The sequence below is a fragment of the Stegostoma tigrinum genome, chromosome 26 (genome assembly GCF_030684315.1).
Source record: "Stegostoma tigrinum isolate sSteTig4 chromosome 26, sSteTig4.hap1, whole genome shotgun sequence".
Taxonomy (NCBI): Eukaryota; Metazoa; Chordata; class Chondrichthyes; order Orectolobiformes; family Stegostomatidae; genus Stegostoma; species Stegostoma tigrinum.
Genome location: NC_081379.1, coordinates 35,015,043 through 35,031,483, shown reverse-complemented (window position 1 = coordinate 35,031,483; position 16,441 = coordinate 35,015,043). Strand labels below are relative to the sequence as shown.

The 16,441-nt window shown below is 40.4% G+C and overlaps 1 protein-coding gene across 1 annotated transcript in view; it reads right to left on the bottom strand.

The window, feature by feature from the left end:
• Window positions 1-16,441, bottom strand: part of ksr2 (kinase suppressor of ras 2) — a 304,655-nt gene that overhangs the window by 16,963 nt on the left and 271,251 nt on the right. The window contains exons 16-17 of the mRNA XM_048555715.2: window positions 14,335-14,431; window positions 12,953-13,086 (exon numbers count right to left, since the gene is read on the bottom strand). Coding sequence (XP_048411672.1) covers window positions 12,953-13,086; window positions 14,335-14,431 — 231 coding nt within the window. The remainder of the gene's footprint in view (window positions 1-12,952; window positions 13,087-14,334; window positions 14,432-16,441) is intronic.

The window sequence follows — 16,441 nt, the reverse complement described above, 5'->3', positions numbered from 1 at the left end:
GGTTTGAACACTGGTAAATGGAATTTAATCCAGATAAGTGTAACTGACACATTTTTGGATGACTAACTAGCAAGTCAAGAGAGTACATGTTCAATGAAAGGACTCTAGACAGTATAGGGGATCAGAGGGGCTTTGTTGTGCATCTCCTTTGATTCTCGAAGACGGCAGGGCAGATAGACAAGGTGGTTAAGAAGACATAAAGAAATTGCCTTCCTCCTGTTCTGCCCACCAGACCAGTCCGTTGATATCCTCCCATAGTTTACAACTCTCTCCTCATTATTTATTGTACTACCATTCACAAACTTCTTGGTCCTTATCTCTACAATTAAGTCTCCTTCATCTCCTTCCCTAAATGCAGATAAATTATCCCAGTTAATATCTGTGTAGTAAAATCCTCCACCACTACTATTATTCTTACCCGTCACTAAAATTTGAAAACACATTTGAACCTCTACCTCTCCCTGGCTATTTAGTGGCTACACACACCCAATGTCATATTAGTCCCCTGACTTTTGCATTTCTTTAATTCTACCTATAGGACCTCATTTGATGATCCTCCCAAGATATCATTTCCCTCCACTGCTATAAGTGATTTCTTGATCAATATGGCAAATCCCCCTTCTCTTCTAACTCCCTCTCTTTCTTGGCTGAATACTCAAGAACCAGGAATGCCGAACTGTAATCCTGCTCATCTTTCAACCATGTCTTCATTATGGCTATGTCTTTCTTCGCCATGCCTCTCTGAGCTCCCAGCTTGCCTGTATTTTTCCTCAGGCTCCTTGGAATAAAACAAATTCCATTTAGCCTGTCTAAATCCACAGTTCAGAGATTTGATAGGAGAAAGAATTAGAAGATGGAGAGACAATAACAACTAAGGAATTTATACATTTAGGACTAAAAATGATAAATGATTCTAAATGATTTAACAGCAGATCAGCCCTCATGATCAAAGAAATGCTCGTATTTTGGCATTTTCGAAGTCCATAATAAGGGAAACTAACATTGACATCAGAGCTAGGGATCTTGTGCTGAAGTGGTATTGTCTCAATCTCAAAGCCAGAAGTACCTCTGTGGAGGTGTGCCATAACTTGTCCGGGTAGGCTGATTGACTGCAATTAAAATTTGAGCTTCGCCACTCAAGGGTGTTGTCAGAAAGTATTCCTTCACACAGAAGGTAGAGGCTGCGTAGTGGATATCTGGAATGCTCTCTTGCAAAAAGCTGTTGGGCTTCGGGGGCAATTAGAAATTTTAGAACTGAGATTGATAGCTTTTGTTAGGGAAAGTAAAGTGGGTATGTAAGCAAGGCAGATAAATGGAATTATAATACTCGTCACAATCTAAAGGAGTGATGTGACAGATTCCAGTGGCTAAAGAGTCTGCTCCTGTTCATGTATTCCTAGTGACTTTTAACTCCTGTTAAAATCTCAAGAAACTAATAACTACTGATCAAAGCAAATGCTCCTCCACAAATCCTCATCAGAAGATAAAATGATTCAGTCAAATGAGTCTCACATCAGAAAGATTGTGTTTATATCATTTTTTGTGACATAACTCATTTAAATCACTGAGTTGTTACTTTAATTCAAATCGACTCCCATGTTATATTAAATACAAAGACTGGATAATTTATTGCAATTAAAATATCTTTTTAACTGTAAAAATAAATTAGTAAGAAGTAATATTTAAAGGTGGCGTCATGGTAAACACTAAATACAATATCATTGCAATATATTTTAATCAAAGTCAGTTGATAGAATCATAGAGTCCCTACAGTTTGTAGGATGGCCATTCAGCCCACTGAGTCCACACTGACCCTTCAAAGAGCACCCCAGCACACTACTTTATCCCTGTAGCTCTGCATTTCTCATGGCTAATCCATCTAAGCTACACATCCCCAGACAGTGTGGGAAATTTAGCATGGCCAGTCCACCTAAACTGCCCATCTTTGGACGGTGGGAGGAAACTGCAACACATGGAGGAATCCCATGCAGACACAGGGAGAATGTCTGTGTGGAGTTTGTACAGTCAGCCGTACCTGGTTCCTCAGCACTATGGAGCAGCAATGCTAACCGCTGAGCCACCATGCTGCTCTTTTAAAGACATACCTTTAATTTTTAATAATTGTAATCTTTTTTAATTTAGGCAGAGTTACAACTATATTTTTCTAGCAGGAGCAAGAAATATAAAAACATTTGGAATCACTTCATCAAATTAACTGACATTGAGGAATCGATGTATTTCGGCGAGAAAATTAGAAGTGATTCAAAAGTAATAAAACATCAGACTGAAAAAATACTCGATCAAAATTGCACAATTCTGATTTAGCACTATTGGTTTTGTCCAGCTTTATCAAGTCCCACTTCATATCAACTTATGGCAGATCGCAGGATTTCACTCTATGTATTTAGTTGATTAACATTTACCAATTAAACTTCTCGTCAGCATTCAAGTAAATGAGTGTCCAATCACAATGACTGATTTTCTGCAAGATTATTGGCATCAATAAATAGTGCACGTACAATCTTTAGACATCATTAAGACTGAAGAACAAGTTAATAAGCTATCCAGAAACCAGAGGTAGGGGGCTGATTTAATACATGTTTAATCAGAATATTGAGTGTGCTTGTCTGCTGACAACTGTCAATTGTCCTGCATTTGATTGTGTATGGGACACCAAGGAAATCATTCTGGAACAGAATGCTGCTTTCCCATTCCTCTTTTGTAACAAATACAAATTCAAAGAAATACCTTCCTGTACGATCAGAGGGGCAATAAAAACATTTTATCGCATCAGATTCGAGACAATTAAGCACATGCTTGGAAACCAAACGTTTTAAACTTATTCCTGTTTATAAATATTTTTCATAGTGGGTATTTTCAGCCCAGAGATTAATGTTAAGCATAAAATGTTATTTTTCATTTCACTTTTTTAAATTAAGGGAAATAACAAATACAAAGGGGGGGTGGCTTACCAAAAAATGTGGGTCTTGTTCGTGCAACATGCATGGAAGTGAAACAAAATCTGAAACCCAGTTTGACCTACCACCTTACAGACTAAAGGAAGCAGGGCTATCAATGGAGCAGTGTGGGAATGCAATCTTTCTGCAGGTCCAAGGTTGGTTATTTCAATGTTAGAATGAGGCAAAATTAACCATCAATTGAAATGCAACCTGGGCCGAATGGGTTTCCCAGATCTCAGGAATCCTGCACTAAAGAGATGGCTCCAGGAAGTCAGTATTTTTCCACTTACCCGCTGAATCTGCTTTATCTATTTTAGCCACCTCACAGGACTGTTTGTCCTGCCCACTGATCATTCTTGGCTTGTTCCCCCCCCCCCGCCCCCGATCTCACTACATTTTCCAATATTCTCACAGTTCCCTTCATTCATGATTCCTTTGATTTTGCTCTCTGGCCCTCTGAGCTCCTCCTTTAAACCTTTCCAATCCCATCCCTAAACCGCTCCCCCCCGCGCACCCCCGACCCCACACACACACACACACAATCTGGAGATTGGGATGGGTAATTCATTCAGCACTTACTGACTAAGATGATTGAAAATGCTTCAGCCTTGTCTTTTGCATTCATGTCCTGGGCTCACTAATCGTTGAGCATGGTGATAATTTCTACCACTTCCTCCTCTTGTCAGTTATTTAACTGCCACTGAATGGGACAGAACCCCGCCCTTTGGTTATAAGATTGCTGTACCTTGTCTATAGCATGTTGCATTCCCTGTTACTGGCATGCTGCCCTGAATGCCTGAGGTTGACATCAAGCCTTGACAGTAATGGTACAGTAAGGGGCACACTGCACTGTAAGTTTACATATCATGACAGAATACAATTTTGCTGGGCCTCATGGATGTTCAGTTTTGAGATAACCAGGTGTGGAGCTGGATGAACACAGCAGGGCAAGCAGCAGAGGAGCAGGAAAGCTGACGTTTTGGCTCTGGACTCTCTTTTGGAAACCCCATTTCTGAAGAAGGGTCTAGACCCAAAATGTCAGCTTTCCTGCTCCTTTGATGCTGCCTGTGTAAATCTCGACCGCCGGTGGGGCCTCTCAATTCCGTGCTCAGTCAATGAACACTCGCAGTCAGTCTGGCTGTTTAAGACTTTATTCTTTATTTCTTCAATCGGCCGGGTACAGATCATCCGAAAAACACAGAAGTTGAGCGCTTCCGTACTCCTCGGAGGAGCTGCACACACAACTTAATACAAAGACATTTGTATACTTTTCTTAAAGCAGGGTACATGGCGTGATCGCATAACGTATTCAAACAATTACCAATCAATACATGATATTGCTTCATTGACTGTTACGTAATCCAATAGTATTAACTGGTAAACAACTTATGTCACAATGCTTAGGTTACTTTTTGTCTCGCCATATAGCGCCATAACATTTGCGACTGAAGGTCAGCTAGAACAGTTAGTACTGTGTTATCTTATCATTACTGCGTTATTTATGCAGCTGTAGCAAAACTCGGAGTTCCCAGGCTAAAAGAGCAGCTCTAGCAGAATTTACAGTTCCCAGGCTAGAAGTCATTTCCTTGTGCTAACTTGCACCGAGAAGCCATCTTGTGCCTGTATCCAAGTCTCAGATTCTCACCTGGCCTGCCGTGCTCATCCAGCTCCACACCTGCTTATCTCAGACTCCAGCATCACCAGTTCCTACTACCTCTGTAGAGTTTTGAGCTGTTAGCTCTATTCTGAATCAGTCCGTTTTAGACAATGGCAATGCCACACAACACAATGGCAGTGTGGAGACCGTCTTTTGTAGTGGCTACTTCCTGGGTCTCTCAACATGAACTTGCATTCAAAAGGTGCCTCAATGGAATAAAAGATCTGAAGGCACTTCACAGGAGTGTTATGAAACAGAAATTGACATCTTGCAGATAATTGATCTGGTAGCTAAAACTTTGTTGAGAGATAGGTGTGAACGAATTAGAGAGAGGTTGTGATGCAAAGAGCGTTATGGGGGTTCGGGCAGTTACATAGCTTTGGACCCAGGCACCTAAAAATATAGTCATTAATGTTGGATTGATGGAAATTTGGGCAATAAGCCAGAATAGAAGGAACATAGAGATCAGGGAGTGTTGTAGAGCTGGAAAAAGTTACAAAGGTACAGAGGGGTTGAGGCTACAATTTGAAAAATAAGATGAGAATTTCAAACAAACAATCTGCAACATCAAATGAACATCAATTTCCATCTCCATACCAGCATTAACTTTGTTCCCGCCTCATCCATGCCATTGTGACCTCCAGTCTTGATGACATCAATGTGTTCTGCGCAGGCCTTGTGTATTTACTGTCTCTCTAAACTTGAAGTCATCCAAAGCTCTATTGCATGTGTCCTAACTTTCAACAAATTCCATTCAGACATCACCTCAGAGTCCATAAGCCTGGATTCTAAAATTCTCAACTTTGTTTTGAATTCCCTCCATGGTCACATTTCACCTTACCTCTGAAATCTCCTTCATCCCTGTCAATAATTTAGACAGTTGTATTCTTTCAAAATTGCATCTGATTTAATAGCCTCACCATGGGCAGCCATGCCCTCAGTTGCCCATGCCATAAATTGTGGCATTCCTTCCCAACACCTTTCCACCTCTTTTCCTTACCTACTTCTTCTGTGACAGTCGTTAAAGCATAACTCTTTGACCAAACCTTTAGTCATATAGCTTAACAGTTCCTTAGGTGGCTGAGTGTTGTGTTTTGCTTTGTGAATCATCTTTGGATATTTATTACATTAAAAAGGTGCTGCAATGTAGCATAAATACAGAACAAAATCATGTTCAACTCCACCTTCTTTATTCTTCACTTCCAGGATGAACAAATGATTCTTATCACTACCCACTGAAATTACTCCTAATACCCGCAATTTAGGCAAGCCTGACTTCAATTGCATTAGAATGTTGGTAAATCAGTGATCCACAATGAGGTAATTCATTAAATCGTACTTCAAAATCATGTTCCATAAAAATATACAAAAAATTGCTAATTTGAAAAAGCTAAAATTCACTTCGGCTGACCATTCCAAATGCTTCAAGAAACTCACAGTAAATCAGCTTGCTCATGATGTCAGAGGTTCACAGTCCATATTCGCTATCAGAGGAAATGGGCACAGATCTTCATATAAGACAATGTAAGACAGTTAAGCACTAATTCAATAACAGATGCTAAGTAATGATGCATTAACATTTGTAAAGTTCATTGAGCGTCTTAGTCATGGTCATCATTTAGAAAACTGATTACTGATTTTAACTGGATAATTATTATATATTCCCTTTTCTAATCCTCTCACACACTTCTTAAACTAATTTTTAAATTTATTGCAATATAACTAACATCATTGATTTGTGCAGCTTCTTCAGATTTACCTAAAGTATCAAATAAGTTTATCATATTAGGGGAACATTTCACTTCAAAATTACTTGATAACTATGTCTCTGGGCAAACCTATAATAATTCCTGCAGATAACAAGGTGTAGAGCTGGATGAACACAGCAGGCCAAGCAGCATCAGAGGAGCAGGAAAGCTGACGTTTTCGGTCTGGACCCTTCTTCAGCTTTCCTGCTCCTCTGATGCTGCTTGGCCTGCTGTATTCATCCAGCTCTACACCTTGTTATCTCAGATTCTCCAGCATCTGCAGTTCCTACTGTCTCTGAAATAATTCCTGCAATACTGGAAGGGTCTAGGCCCGAAACGTCAGCTTTTGTGCTCCTAAGATGCTGCTTGGCCTGCTGTGCTCATCCAGCACCACACTTCATTATCTCGGATTCTCCAGCATCTGCAGTTCCCATTATCTCTAATTCCTGCAGTACTGGTTGTGTATGTAGGTGGCACAGTATTAAAGTTTTCAGTGTCAAAAGTGTCAAACCTTCACTGTGATGGACTCAGGCAGACTGAATTCCACATATTTATAAATAATGCATACTACTCTGATTTGTCTTATATACGTTAAAATGAAGCTTCAGTACATTTATTTCCAAGTATTCGAGGGCTTTTTTCCTCTGGGTAGAGTGACTGCAATCAGCAATTCTGCCACCTCCCCTTCCCTCTTCTGCTGGCACAGAAAATTGAATCATTGAAGTGGTTCTGAAAACAAACATCTTCTCATCTAGACATAGAAGATTGAACGACATGGCACATTGGCCATCAATTCAGTTCTGTTTAGTTAAAAGTAAAGTCTCGTAGTTTCAGGTCAAAAATGAGCAAAGAAACTTCCTGTAGATGACAATGCCACCCTTGGGCGATGGTCAGTGTGGAGTGTGTACATTCTCCCTGTGTTTGCATGGGTTTCTTCCAGATGCTGTGGTTTCCTTCCACAATTGAAAGATCAATAGGTTAGGTGGATTGGCCATGCTAAATTACGCATATAGTGTCCAGTGATGTTCAGGCTGGATGAATTAGCCATGGGAAATGTAGGGTTACAGGGATAGAGTAGGGGTGGGTGGGAAGCTCTTTGGGGGGTTGGTGTGGACTTGATGGGCCAAATGGCCTGCTTCCATACTGTAGGGATTCTAAGATTATCACTCCCCTTTTGAGGGAGAAAGATCATAAAAAGTGCTCCAGATTTCAAGGGGGACTTCAAGGTCCATCACCAAGTCTGGCTCAGCAGTACCATCACTCACCAACCTATCCTTGGCCTAAAGAATGTATCCACCATATGGAGTCTATGACAAGTGGTGACCACAAAGGCAAAAAAAAACTAGCAACTGGTTCTTATCCTCACTAAGCTACCCTTCACAGATTCCTCTGTTGACATCAGTGTTTGTCAAAGTGACTAGTGCACAATCTTTGTCTCCACAAAGTCACATCTCATTGAGTGCGGCACTATCACTGTGCCAAAGTGGAGGAATGACAGAGCAGAACAGAATTAGCAGCTCAAAGGTGGGTTCCCACGAGGCACTGCGGGACATCAGCACCAGAACTGTATACCAGCATGATTTCTAACCTTGTGGCCCAGCATGACCCAATGTTACCACTGCCATCAAGCCAAGGAACCCACCCTGCTTTAAAAGGAGGGTAGGAGAGCATGTCAGGAGCAGGGCTAGGCATAGCTAAAAGCCTGGTTCCAACATAAGGGGTAAGAAATGCAAAACTACAGAAGCAGCATGCTGAAGACAGAGCGAAATGATCCCGCAATCAACAGGTTGTTCTCCAGAGTGGCATATCTAGTCACATGTCAGTGGATAATTGAAATGTTAAGGAAATATGGAATGGACAATAAGTGGCAAATGGAATTCAGTAGTAGTAAATACAAGATAGTAAATTTCAATGTAAGCAGAGAATCATGGCTGACCCTCCAGCCTGGTTTTGAGGAGCTGCTACATTGTCAGAGGTTCTGTCTTTTGGAGTAGACATTGAACAGAACCCCAACTGTCGTCTTAGATGGAAGTGAAAGATTGCACTGCATCTGCACTTTTCAAAGTCAGGGGTATTTTCCCTTCTCCTGGTCAATATCTATTTCTGAAACCCACAAAATCAGTTGGTGGGTGGCATGGAAAAAGCCATAGAGGTACCATCAACTTTTAAAAACAAATTAAGATTTAATGATAAAGTATATTGTTCACCTCTTGCTTGTATACCACCAATGGCATGGTGTTCGCGAAGCCAGTATTTCATTGAAACGGGCTGTACTATAGTGGCTCTAAGTGGTTAAAGTTTGCAACTTTATGCTCTTACTAAACTATGAACTCTTCCTGTTCATCAGAAATTGGGCATGGTAAATATTTTTAAAATCAACCTGTCCAGACACATTATCGCACTCTTCTGGAACAAGCTGGGTCTTGAAACTAGGCCTTTTGGGACACCACCACTGTTCCACAAGAGCGTTCAGAAAGTTTCAGACTGTTCTGAGCCTAAATTAAATAAATGAACTGAGGATGCCAGTTTGTGCAGGGAACTGTAGTTTCCTGCTCTACAACTGGGCTATTGAAAGAGAATCATAAGGTGTGTCCTTGGCAGGATAAGAACATGGAGAAGGATTTCAAATCCAACCCCTTTACTGCTCAGCCATGACTATGTTAGGGGAGTAAACAGGTGGCAGCAGTTTGAACACTCACCTTTTACTTTTACTTTTGATTAGCTTCAACAGAAAAGCAAATTAGGAAGTGTAAAACTGGCAGTCCATCAGCTACTTATGTCTCCAGCTTACAGGGGCCACACAGCTGCTGATCATTTCCTTGGCTGGTTCATTCCATTCTTATGGTTGGAGAAGTTATCTTTGTTCTACTTATCCTACTCAAGCTCCTCTCACTGCAGCCCATTGGGTGAACCATCGAGAAAGACTGAGAAACTCAGAGCAGCTTTCCTAGGAGCACAAAAGCTGACGTTTCGAGCCTAGACCCTTCATCAGAGAGGGGGATGGGGAGAGGGAACTGGAATAAATAGGGAGGGGGAGGCGGACCGAAGATGGAGAGTAAAGAAGATAGGTGGAGAGCGTATAGGTGGGGAGGTAGGGAGGGGATAGGTCAGTCCAGGGAAGACAGACAGGTCAAGGAGGTGGGATGAGGTTAGTCAGTAGATGGGGGTGCGGCTTGGGGTGGGAGGAAGGGATGGGTGAGAGGAAGAACCGGTTAGGGAGGCAGAGACAGGTTGGACTGGTTTTGGGATGCAGTGGGTGGGGGGGGAAGAGCTGGGCTGGTTGTGTGGTGCAGTGGGGGGAGGGGACGAACTGGGCTGGTTTAGGGATGCAGTTGGGGAAGGGGAGATTTTGAAACTGGTGAAGTCCACATTGATACCATTAGGCTGCAGGGTTCCCAGGCGGAATATGAGTTGCTGTTCCTGCAACCTTCGGGTGGCATCATTGTGGCACTGGCTGTTCCTGCAACCTTCGGGTGGCATCATTGTGGCACTGGGAACTCATATTCCGCCTGGGAACCCTGTAGCCTAATGGTATCAATGTGGACTTCACCAGTTTCAAAATCTCCCCTTCCCCAACTGCATCCCTAAACCAGACCAGTTCGTCCCCTCCCGCCACTGCACCACACAACCAGCCCAGCTCTTCCCCCCCATCCACTGCATCCCAAAACCAGTCCAACCTGTCTCTGCCTCCCTAACCGGTTCTTCCTCTCACCCATCCCTTCCTCCCACCCCAAGCCGCACCCCCATCTACCTACTAACCTCATCCCACCTCCTTGACCTGTCCGTCTTCCCTGGACTGACCTATCCCCTCCCTACCTCCCCACCTATACTCTCTCCACCTATCTTCTTTACTCTCCATCTTCGGTCCGCCTCCCCCTCTCTCCCTATTTATTCCAGTTCCCTCTCCCCATCCCTCTCTCTGATGAAGGGTCTAGGCCCGAAACGTCAGCTTTTGTGCTCCTGAGATGCTGCTTGGCCTGCTGTGTTCATCCAGCCTCACATTTTATTATCTTGGAACTCTCCAGCATCTGCAGTTCCCATTATCTCTGCAGCTTTCCTAGGTCTGCTCTCCAATTCTATGGTTACTACAGCCTCGACACTGCTTGTTCTGATCAGCTCCGCTGGAGCATGTAGGAATTTCCCCTTAAGCAGAAATGTGTTCTCTATCAAATTGCCCATGTTATCTACCCTGCACTCCCTAACTCATGAGGGTGCCAAAAGGCAGACTCTTAATTGGTTTGCCCTAGGAAAGCACAGCTCAGAGTTTTGCTCCTTGTCCTAATGAGTCATTGACCTGAGAATGGTCCCAAGAATCAGAAAAAAAATGGAAACATTCAGCTGAAATAATTCCATTCCACAATTAATGCACAGAACCCAATGTGATTCTCTCCTCTTCTCTGAATGTTGCTCTATTCATTTTCACTAACACTGGCTACTCATTGACTCCTGCAATAGTCTCCATAGCCTGTATAGACTGAATTTTCAAACTATTCAGCCGTGAGGTAGAGCAGGGCATAAAACAGTTAAGGAAATGCATCACAAGTAAAAAGATAGGGTTCATTTCTCACAAAACTCTTTCATGGAATCTTTATGCTGAACTTGCTTTGTATTTTTGAAGCATAAAACTATTTTTAATTACATAAATGCTTTAAAAATGAAACCCAAATAGAAAATCGCTTCAGAATAGTAACAATTTATGAAAGCTTCTATAAAATACTAAATCCGGTGTGGAGCTTAGAAGTCTAGATAAAAGCAACACATTTTTCTTGTCTCATGAAACATTGCCGTATTTTAAAGTCACAATTACTTTAATGTTCAGTCTTTCAGCACAAGCAATTTGTAGTCATTATGTCCCTATTTAAATGTATGCTTTACATTGTAGAGGAATAAATAATAGGTTATATGACACTGAATTATGTAATGAATGTGATTTCATTTAATATGAAGAAAGCAAGCAATGATTTGTTTGACATTTCAGTAGGCTGTAATTTTTAAATTGCATGCTGTACTAAATATCGTGAGATGCATTTTCACCTTCTGGTAATTGTAAAATCCACAGGTTCATGCTGTAGAACATTATTTTTTTCACTCAAATGATATATTCATCTGTTGCTGGTGAATATGCCTTTGTTACCTCTGGACTTGACTCTCCTTTAAGACACTCATCCCTGGGATACTTTACAATGTTAAAGGTAGTATATGAAAACATAAACTTGCTTAGCAATGTCTAGTCAATATCACTGAACTGATTATCATTTGGCTCACTTCTCTAACAGCCAATGATTGCTTAATCATTATTTTACTTTGGCAACTAGCCCATTATATGGCTGTGCAAGAGGGGAAATTCTACATTGTTTGGAAAACAGTATTCTTAGTATTACATAATTTCAATTTTCACAGGCAACATGAAATGCATTATGACTTTTATATGTCTATTTTAGGCTACCTAGGTTTGTTATAGGTAAAGTCACCACTGACTTACCAAACAATGGTACTGTTCCCTCATCAGACAGAGACAGAGAGATGACTGGTGGTGGTTTAGCCTGACGTCACCACACCTCAGGTGAGGGGAAAGGTTGAGAAGGAGAATCCTCATGGTAGTCTCAGCCGGTGTGGGAATTGATCCAAAATATTCGGATCACTCTGCATTGCAAACCAGTTGTGCAGGCAACTGATGGGACCAATACACTAAATCAAAACTACACCATTCGCCAGGTGTAGTAGGGTGCTTTGGTCAAAAAAGGGGAGAGATTAGAAAAGATATCCACAACTTCACTAAAACAAAAAGAGCAGAGAATGTAATAGGTTTTAATATGGATTGCAAGCGCCACCTAAGGAATTCCAACCAGCTACATTAAAAGCTCTTGATCTGCAATCACAGAAAGGAATATAAATTTTTTAAAAGGGGTATCATCATATTTACATTTTGGATTCCTTCAGACTACAGAAAAACATTTGATTTCAATGATTTTCACTTGCCCTGACCATTCCCTACCAAACACTGAACTATTCTTTGCCCTCCATCTGCTATGATCCTATTGCCTGAATTTTCCACCTAGAATACCATTTCTATCCACTCTCAGTTAGAGAAAGGTACCTAGAGCCTAGCGAAGAAAACAAATACATCTCTTGAAATACATTTTTAAAAATTACACTCTGCCTACATGCTCAATGGGTTAGTAAACAGTTGCAACTAAGTACTTCCAAAAGCTACATCAGGATGAAGAATCTGAAGAAGGGTCACTGGACCCGAAACGTTAACTCTGCTTTCTCTTCACAGATGTTACTAATGCCTGCTGAGCTTCTCCAGTAACTTCTGTTTTGTTTCAACAAATATTTTCATTGCTTCCTATTTAATTAAATCTTTGAGAAGACATATTTAAAGTAAAATTAAAATAGTACTTCGAACTGAAATAATGTACGTTTATTCTGTCCACAATTTCAAGAAAATGGGCAGCTATTCTAAAATGGAAATAAAATCTATTTTATTTATAATCTATTTGAAGAGAAAATTAAAAGCAAACTTGAGAACAAATAATTGATATAGAAGTTGACAGCAATGATTGACATGCACTACAGTACTGTACCTCCCCTCTTGTAAAGCTCCAGAGATGCTGAAGAGGCCAAAGTCAGTAATTATTATCTTTCCATTATCATAGAAAATATTCTTTGACTTCAAATCTTTGTGAATAATTCCTTTAGCGTGTAGGTAACCCATTCCCTTGAAAAAAAATAATGTTTTTAGTAAGTGGTAGAGTTAATCGCATTGAAGATCTGAAAACAAACAGCACATTTTCCCAAGGTAAAAATTCTACGCAAATGAATCAGCACCAAACAAGTAGCATTTTGTTTAAAGCACCAGTGGACTAATGTTTGATGACAAACTTTCAAAATAAAATTCAACATTTATTGCAGTGATTTCAAGTACTTTACATTATGGTGTCCTTCTTATTACAAATAAGAGGTTTATAACATTGCTATGTTTTAAGATTGTTGCTTTGTTTTCAGGTAAAATGGATGAATGAGCAGCTCAACATTCTTCCTGACAACAAGGTTGGGTGCCAAAGTTGCAATGGGGACAACAGGGGCCAAACCAAGTGACTTACTGAGAAGATGCAAGATCCTTACACCTACGGATAATGGCAAGACTGTCTGTGCTGACATTAGGCCCAGAATCTCTGCACGACAGACACCGTCCATGGTGAAAATGATAAAAGAGATAAGAAATGCTAAGTGCTGCCCCTGCACCTGGCACTTCTTATTTTTGGTACAGCCTGTTTTGGGTGCGATGCGGTATAAATAGTTCATGGAGACCGGTTGGTCATTTAAATGATTAGATGGCCCCACTCAAATCAGATTTTGGAATACTAGTGTTTGGAAGCTGGAATGTGGAGATTAGACCACGATAAGAGTACATCTGCTCTTAGCAGATTTGTTTTGGATTATCAAGATACTGCTTTGAAGAGCTGACTGACTTTGTGCATTCGGTCCCAGTATACTTGAAAGGTTGGGATCAAGGATTCTTTGCAGGCAGCGTCAAGAATCCTTTAGATATGAGGGTCATGGATCTTTGGGGGAGGGGGCCAGTACCCTGTAAGATTGTTAATTGTGGAGAAGAGTATGTAAAAGGTGCAAAAATTCCTTGGAACTTTCAACTTGTCAATTTGTATCGAGATGAGTCAAAGCATTCACAACCTGTCAAACAGTATTCTTATGAACAAAACATAGAATAAATGATTACGACCATGAGGGTTTTTCGATTATGAGCGTTTTTAAAAAGTGTAGTTTGCAGCACAGAATTTAGTTTAAGGTGTAAGTTGTCACCTAAATTATGGTTAATCAATATTTCTTTGAGTGTGAGTAAACATCTTTAAACTTTAAATCTTTTTATGTGATCCTTTCAGTCAGTAGAAATTCAAACATCTTTTAAAAATAGTAGTCTCGATAGGGATCATAACATTTGGCACACCTTCACAATCTCCTGAGCAATCTGTCTGGTCTTGTTCACATCCAGCACCATTTTAGCATCTCGAACAACAGAGTACAGAGTCCTTCCCTTGCAGAGGCTGCAAAAAAATACAAAACAAAAATCAAACAAATACTAAATGGCTATAAATCTAACTGCAAGCAATGGAGATCTGAAATAATTGGTGACACCTATTAACATGTAAATTATTAAAAGTTAAATTAAAATTTTATATTTGTTAAATAAAACTGTAATTTAAAATTTTAATGGTATGGCGATATGTTAAAAATGTGAAAATATATTAATCCTGAAAATACAACATTTGTTCAATAAGAATCTAAAAAGAGCAGATGATTACTACCATGGTTCTTTTAAATGCTTTATGATAAACAGTCCTCTTGAAGTATATTTATACTGAACAATCTTCATGTGTATACATTTATTTATTGAAACATATTTGCTTATTTGTGATGAGTGGATGATACAATTCCCTCAGGTACTTCAAAAGATGTGAATATAAAGCATCTCATCTTTCACGTTCTCAAAGGCCCATCTGCAGCATGTGAAATCTTGATCTTCGAAGATTCCCTTACATGTTCCCTTTGCAGAGTGCTGATCTCAACCAATTTGGCTGCAAACCATATCCATCTGTTGTTTGTAATAGTACAAGGGTGTTTGATATCACATCAGCCATTTCATACTAATAGCTTACCACCCGTGTCTACAGAGAATCTAACCTCCCTCAAAACAGCTCAGGCAATAGGTTTGAAGTGAACATATTTCATTAATTTTGACACATAAATTCTGAAGACCCAATGTTAATTTGAAAATGTTTGATTATTTCACACATTGTGATCCTTGAACATTTTGCAGGATTTATAACTGAAATAACTGCGCAGGGGCCAGTTCCTGTCACCTAGTCACCCTTTATTTAATAGAGCACAGTACACTGGCTGTAGGCAGCCAACTTAGAGTTGGTCCTCATATGAGGAGATTCTAACCTACCCTACTGCCATACAGTAATGCTTACTTCCCCCAGCACTCACGTTGTGTATAGGTGCAAGACACAGTAAAAACACCAAGTGTGTAAATAACCAGGAAAAATACCCTTGTGACCAAAGAACCAGCAACAAGCAGAGCCCATAGTTCAATGATTTGATATTTTGTAGAAACAGAAGTTTTACACTGGAGTTGATTTCACTGTTATAGTGGAGGTTAAAAAATCTGTTTTGCAGTGACCAGGCAAATCCTCCATAGCTAATGATTGCATCCTTCTCTCTGGATATTGAACCAGAATCAGCCTGTTGCAAGCTTGGTGCCACATTTAACTTTGAACTACATTCTGTGCCATCAATAAGATTTCCTACATCCACCTCTGCAACATGCTTCCTGCCTCAACTGCTGAAATCCTCATCCAAGCTTTTGATACCTGCAGATTTGATTATTCCAGTACCCTCCTGGCAGGGTTATCTACATTCAACTGGCTGGAAACCTGCACCAGGTTCCCTTCACCCATCACCCTTATGCTTGCTGACCTACAGTGGCTTCCAGTTAAGAAAAACTTTGATTCAAAAATTCGCGTATATTTTCAAATTCCTCCATGGCCTCTCCCCTCTTCACCTCTGTAACCTCCTCCATCCCTGTAACTTCCTGATAAATCTGAATTCATCTAATTTAGCTCTCTTCAGCGTCCCTAATTTTTAAACTGCTCCCACATTAGTGTTTGTCGTTTCAGCAGCCTAGGCTCTAACCTTTAGAATTACTTTCTGACGCCTTCTCCGTCTGACTCTTCCTTTATGTTTCCTTATGTAACTTGGTATCTTAGTTTGCTTTATAAGATCTGAACATACAATTTAACAGCAGGAAGAACCACTTAGCCACATGAGCCTCCTCTGCTATTAATTACGATCACAGCTCATCTGATTACTTTACGTACCACCAATGACCTTTCAAATTCTTGCTAACTAAGATTCTAACTACTTCTGCCTCTAAAATATTCAAAGACTCTGCTTTCACTGCCTTTTGAAGAAAAGTTCCAAAAACACAGCACCCTCTGAGAAAATATTTTGCCTCAACTCTGTGTAAGATTAATTTTAAGCAGTGATCTCTA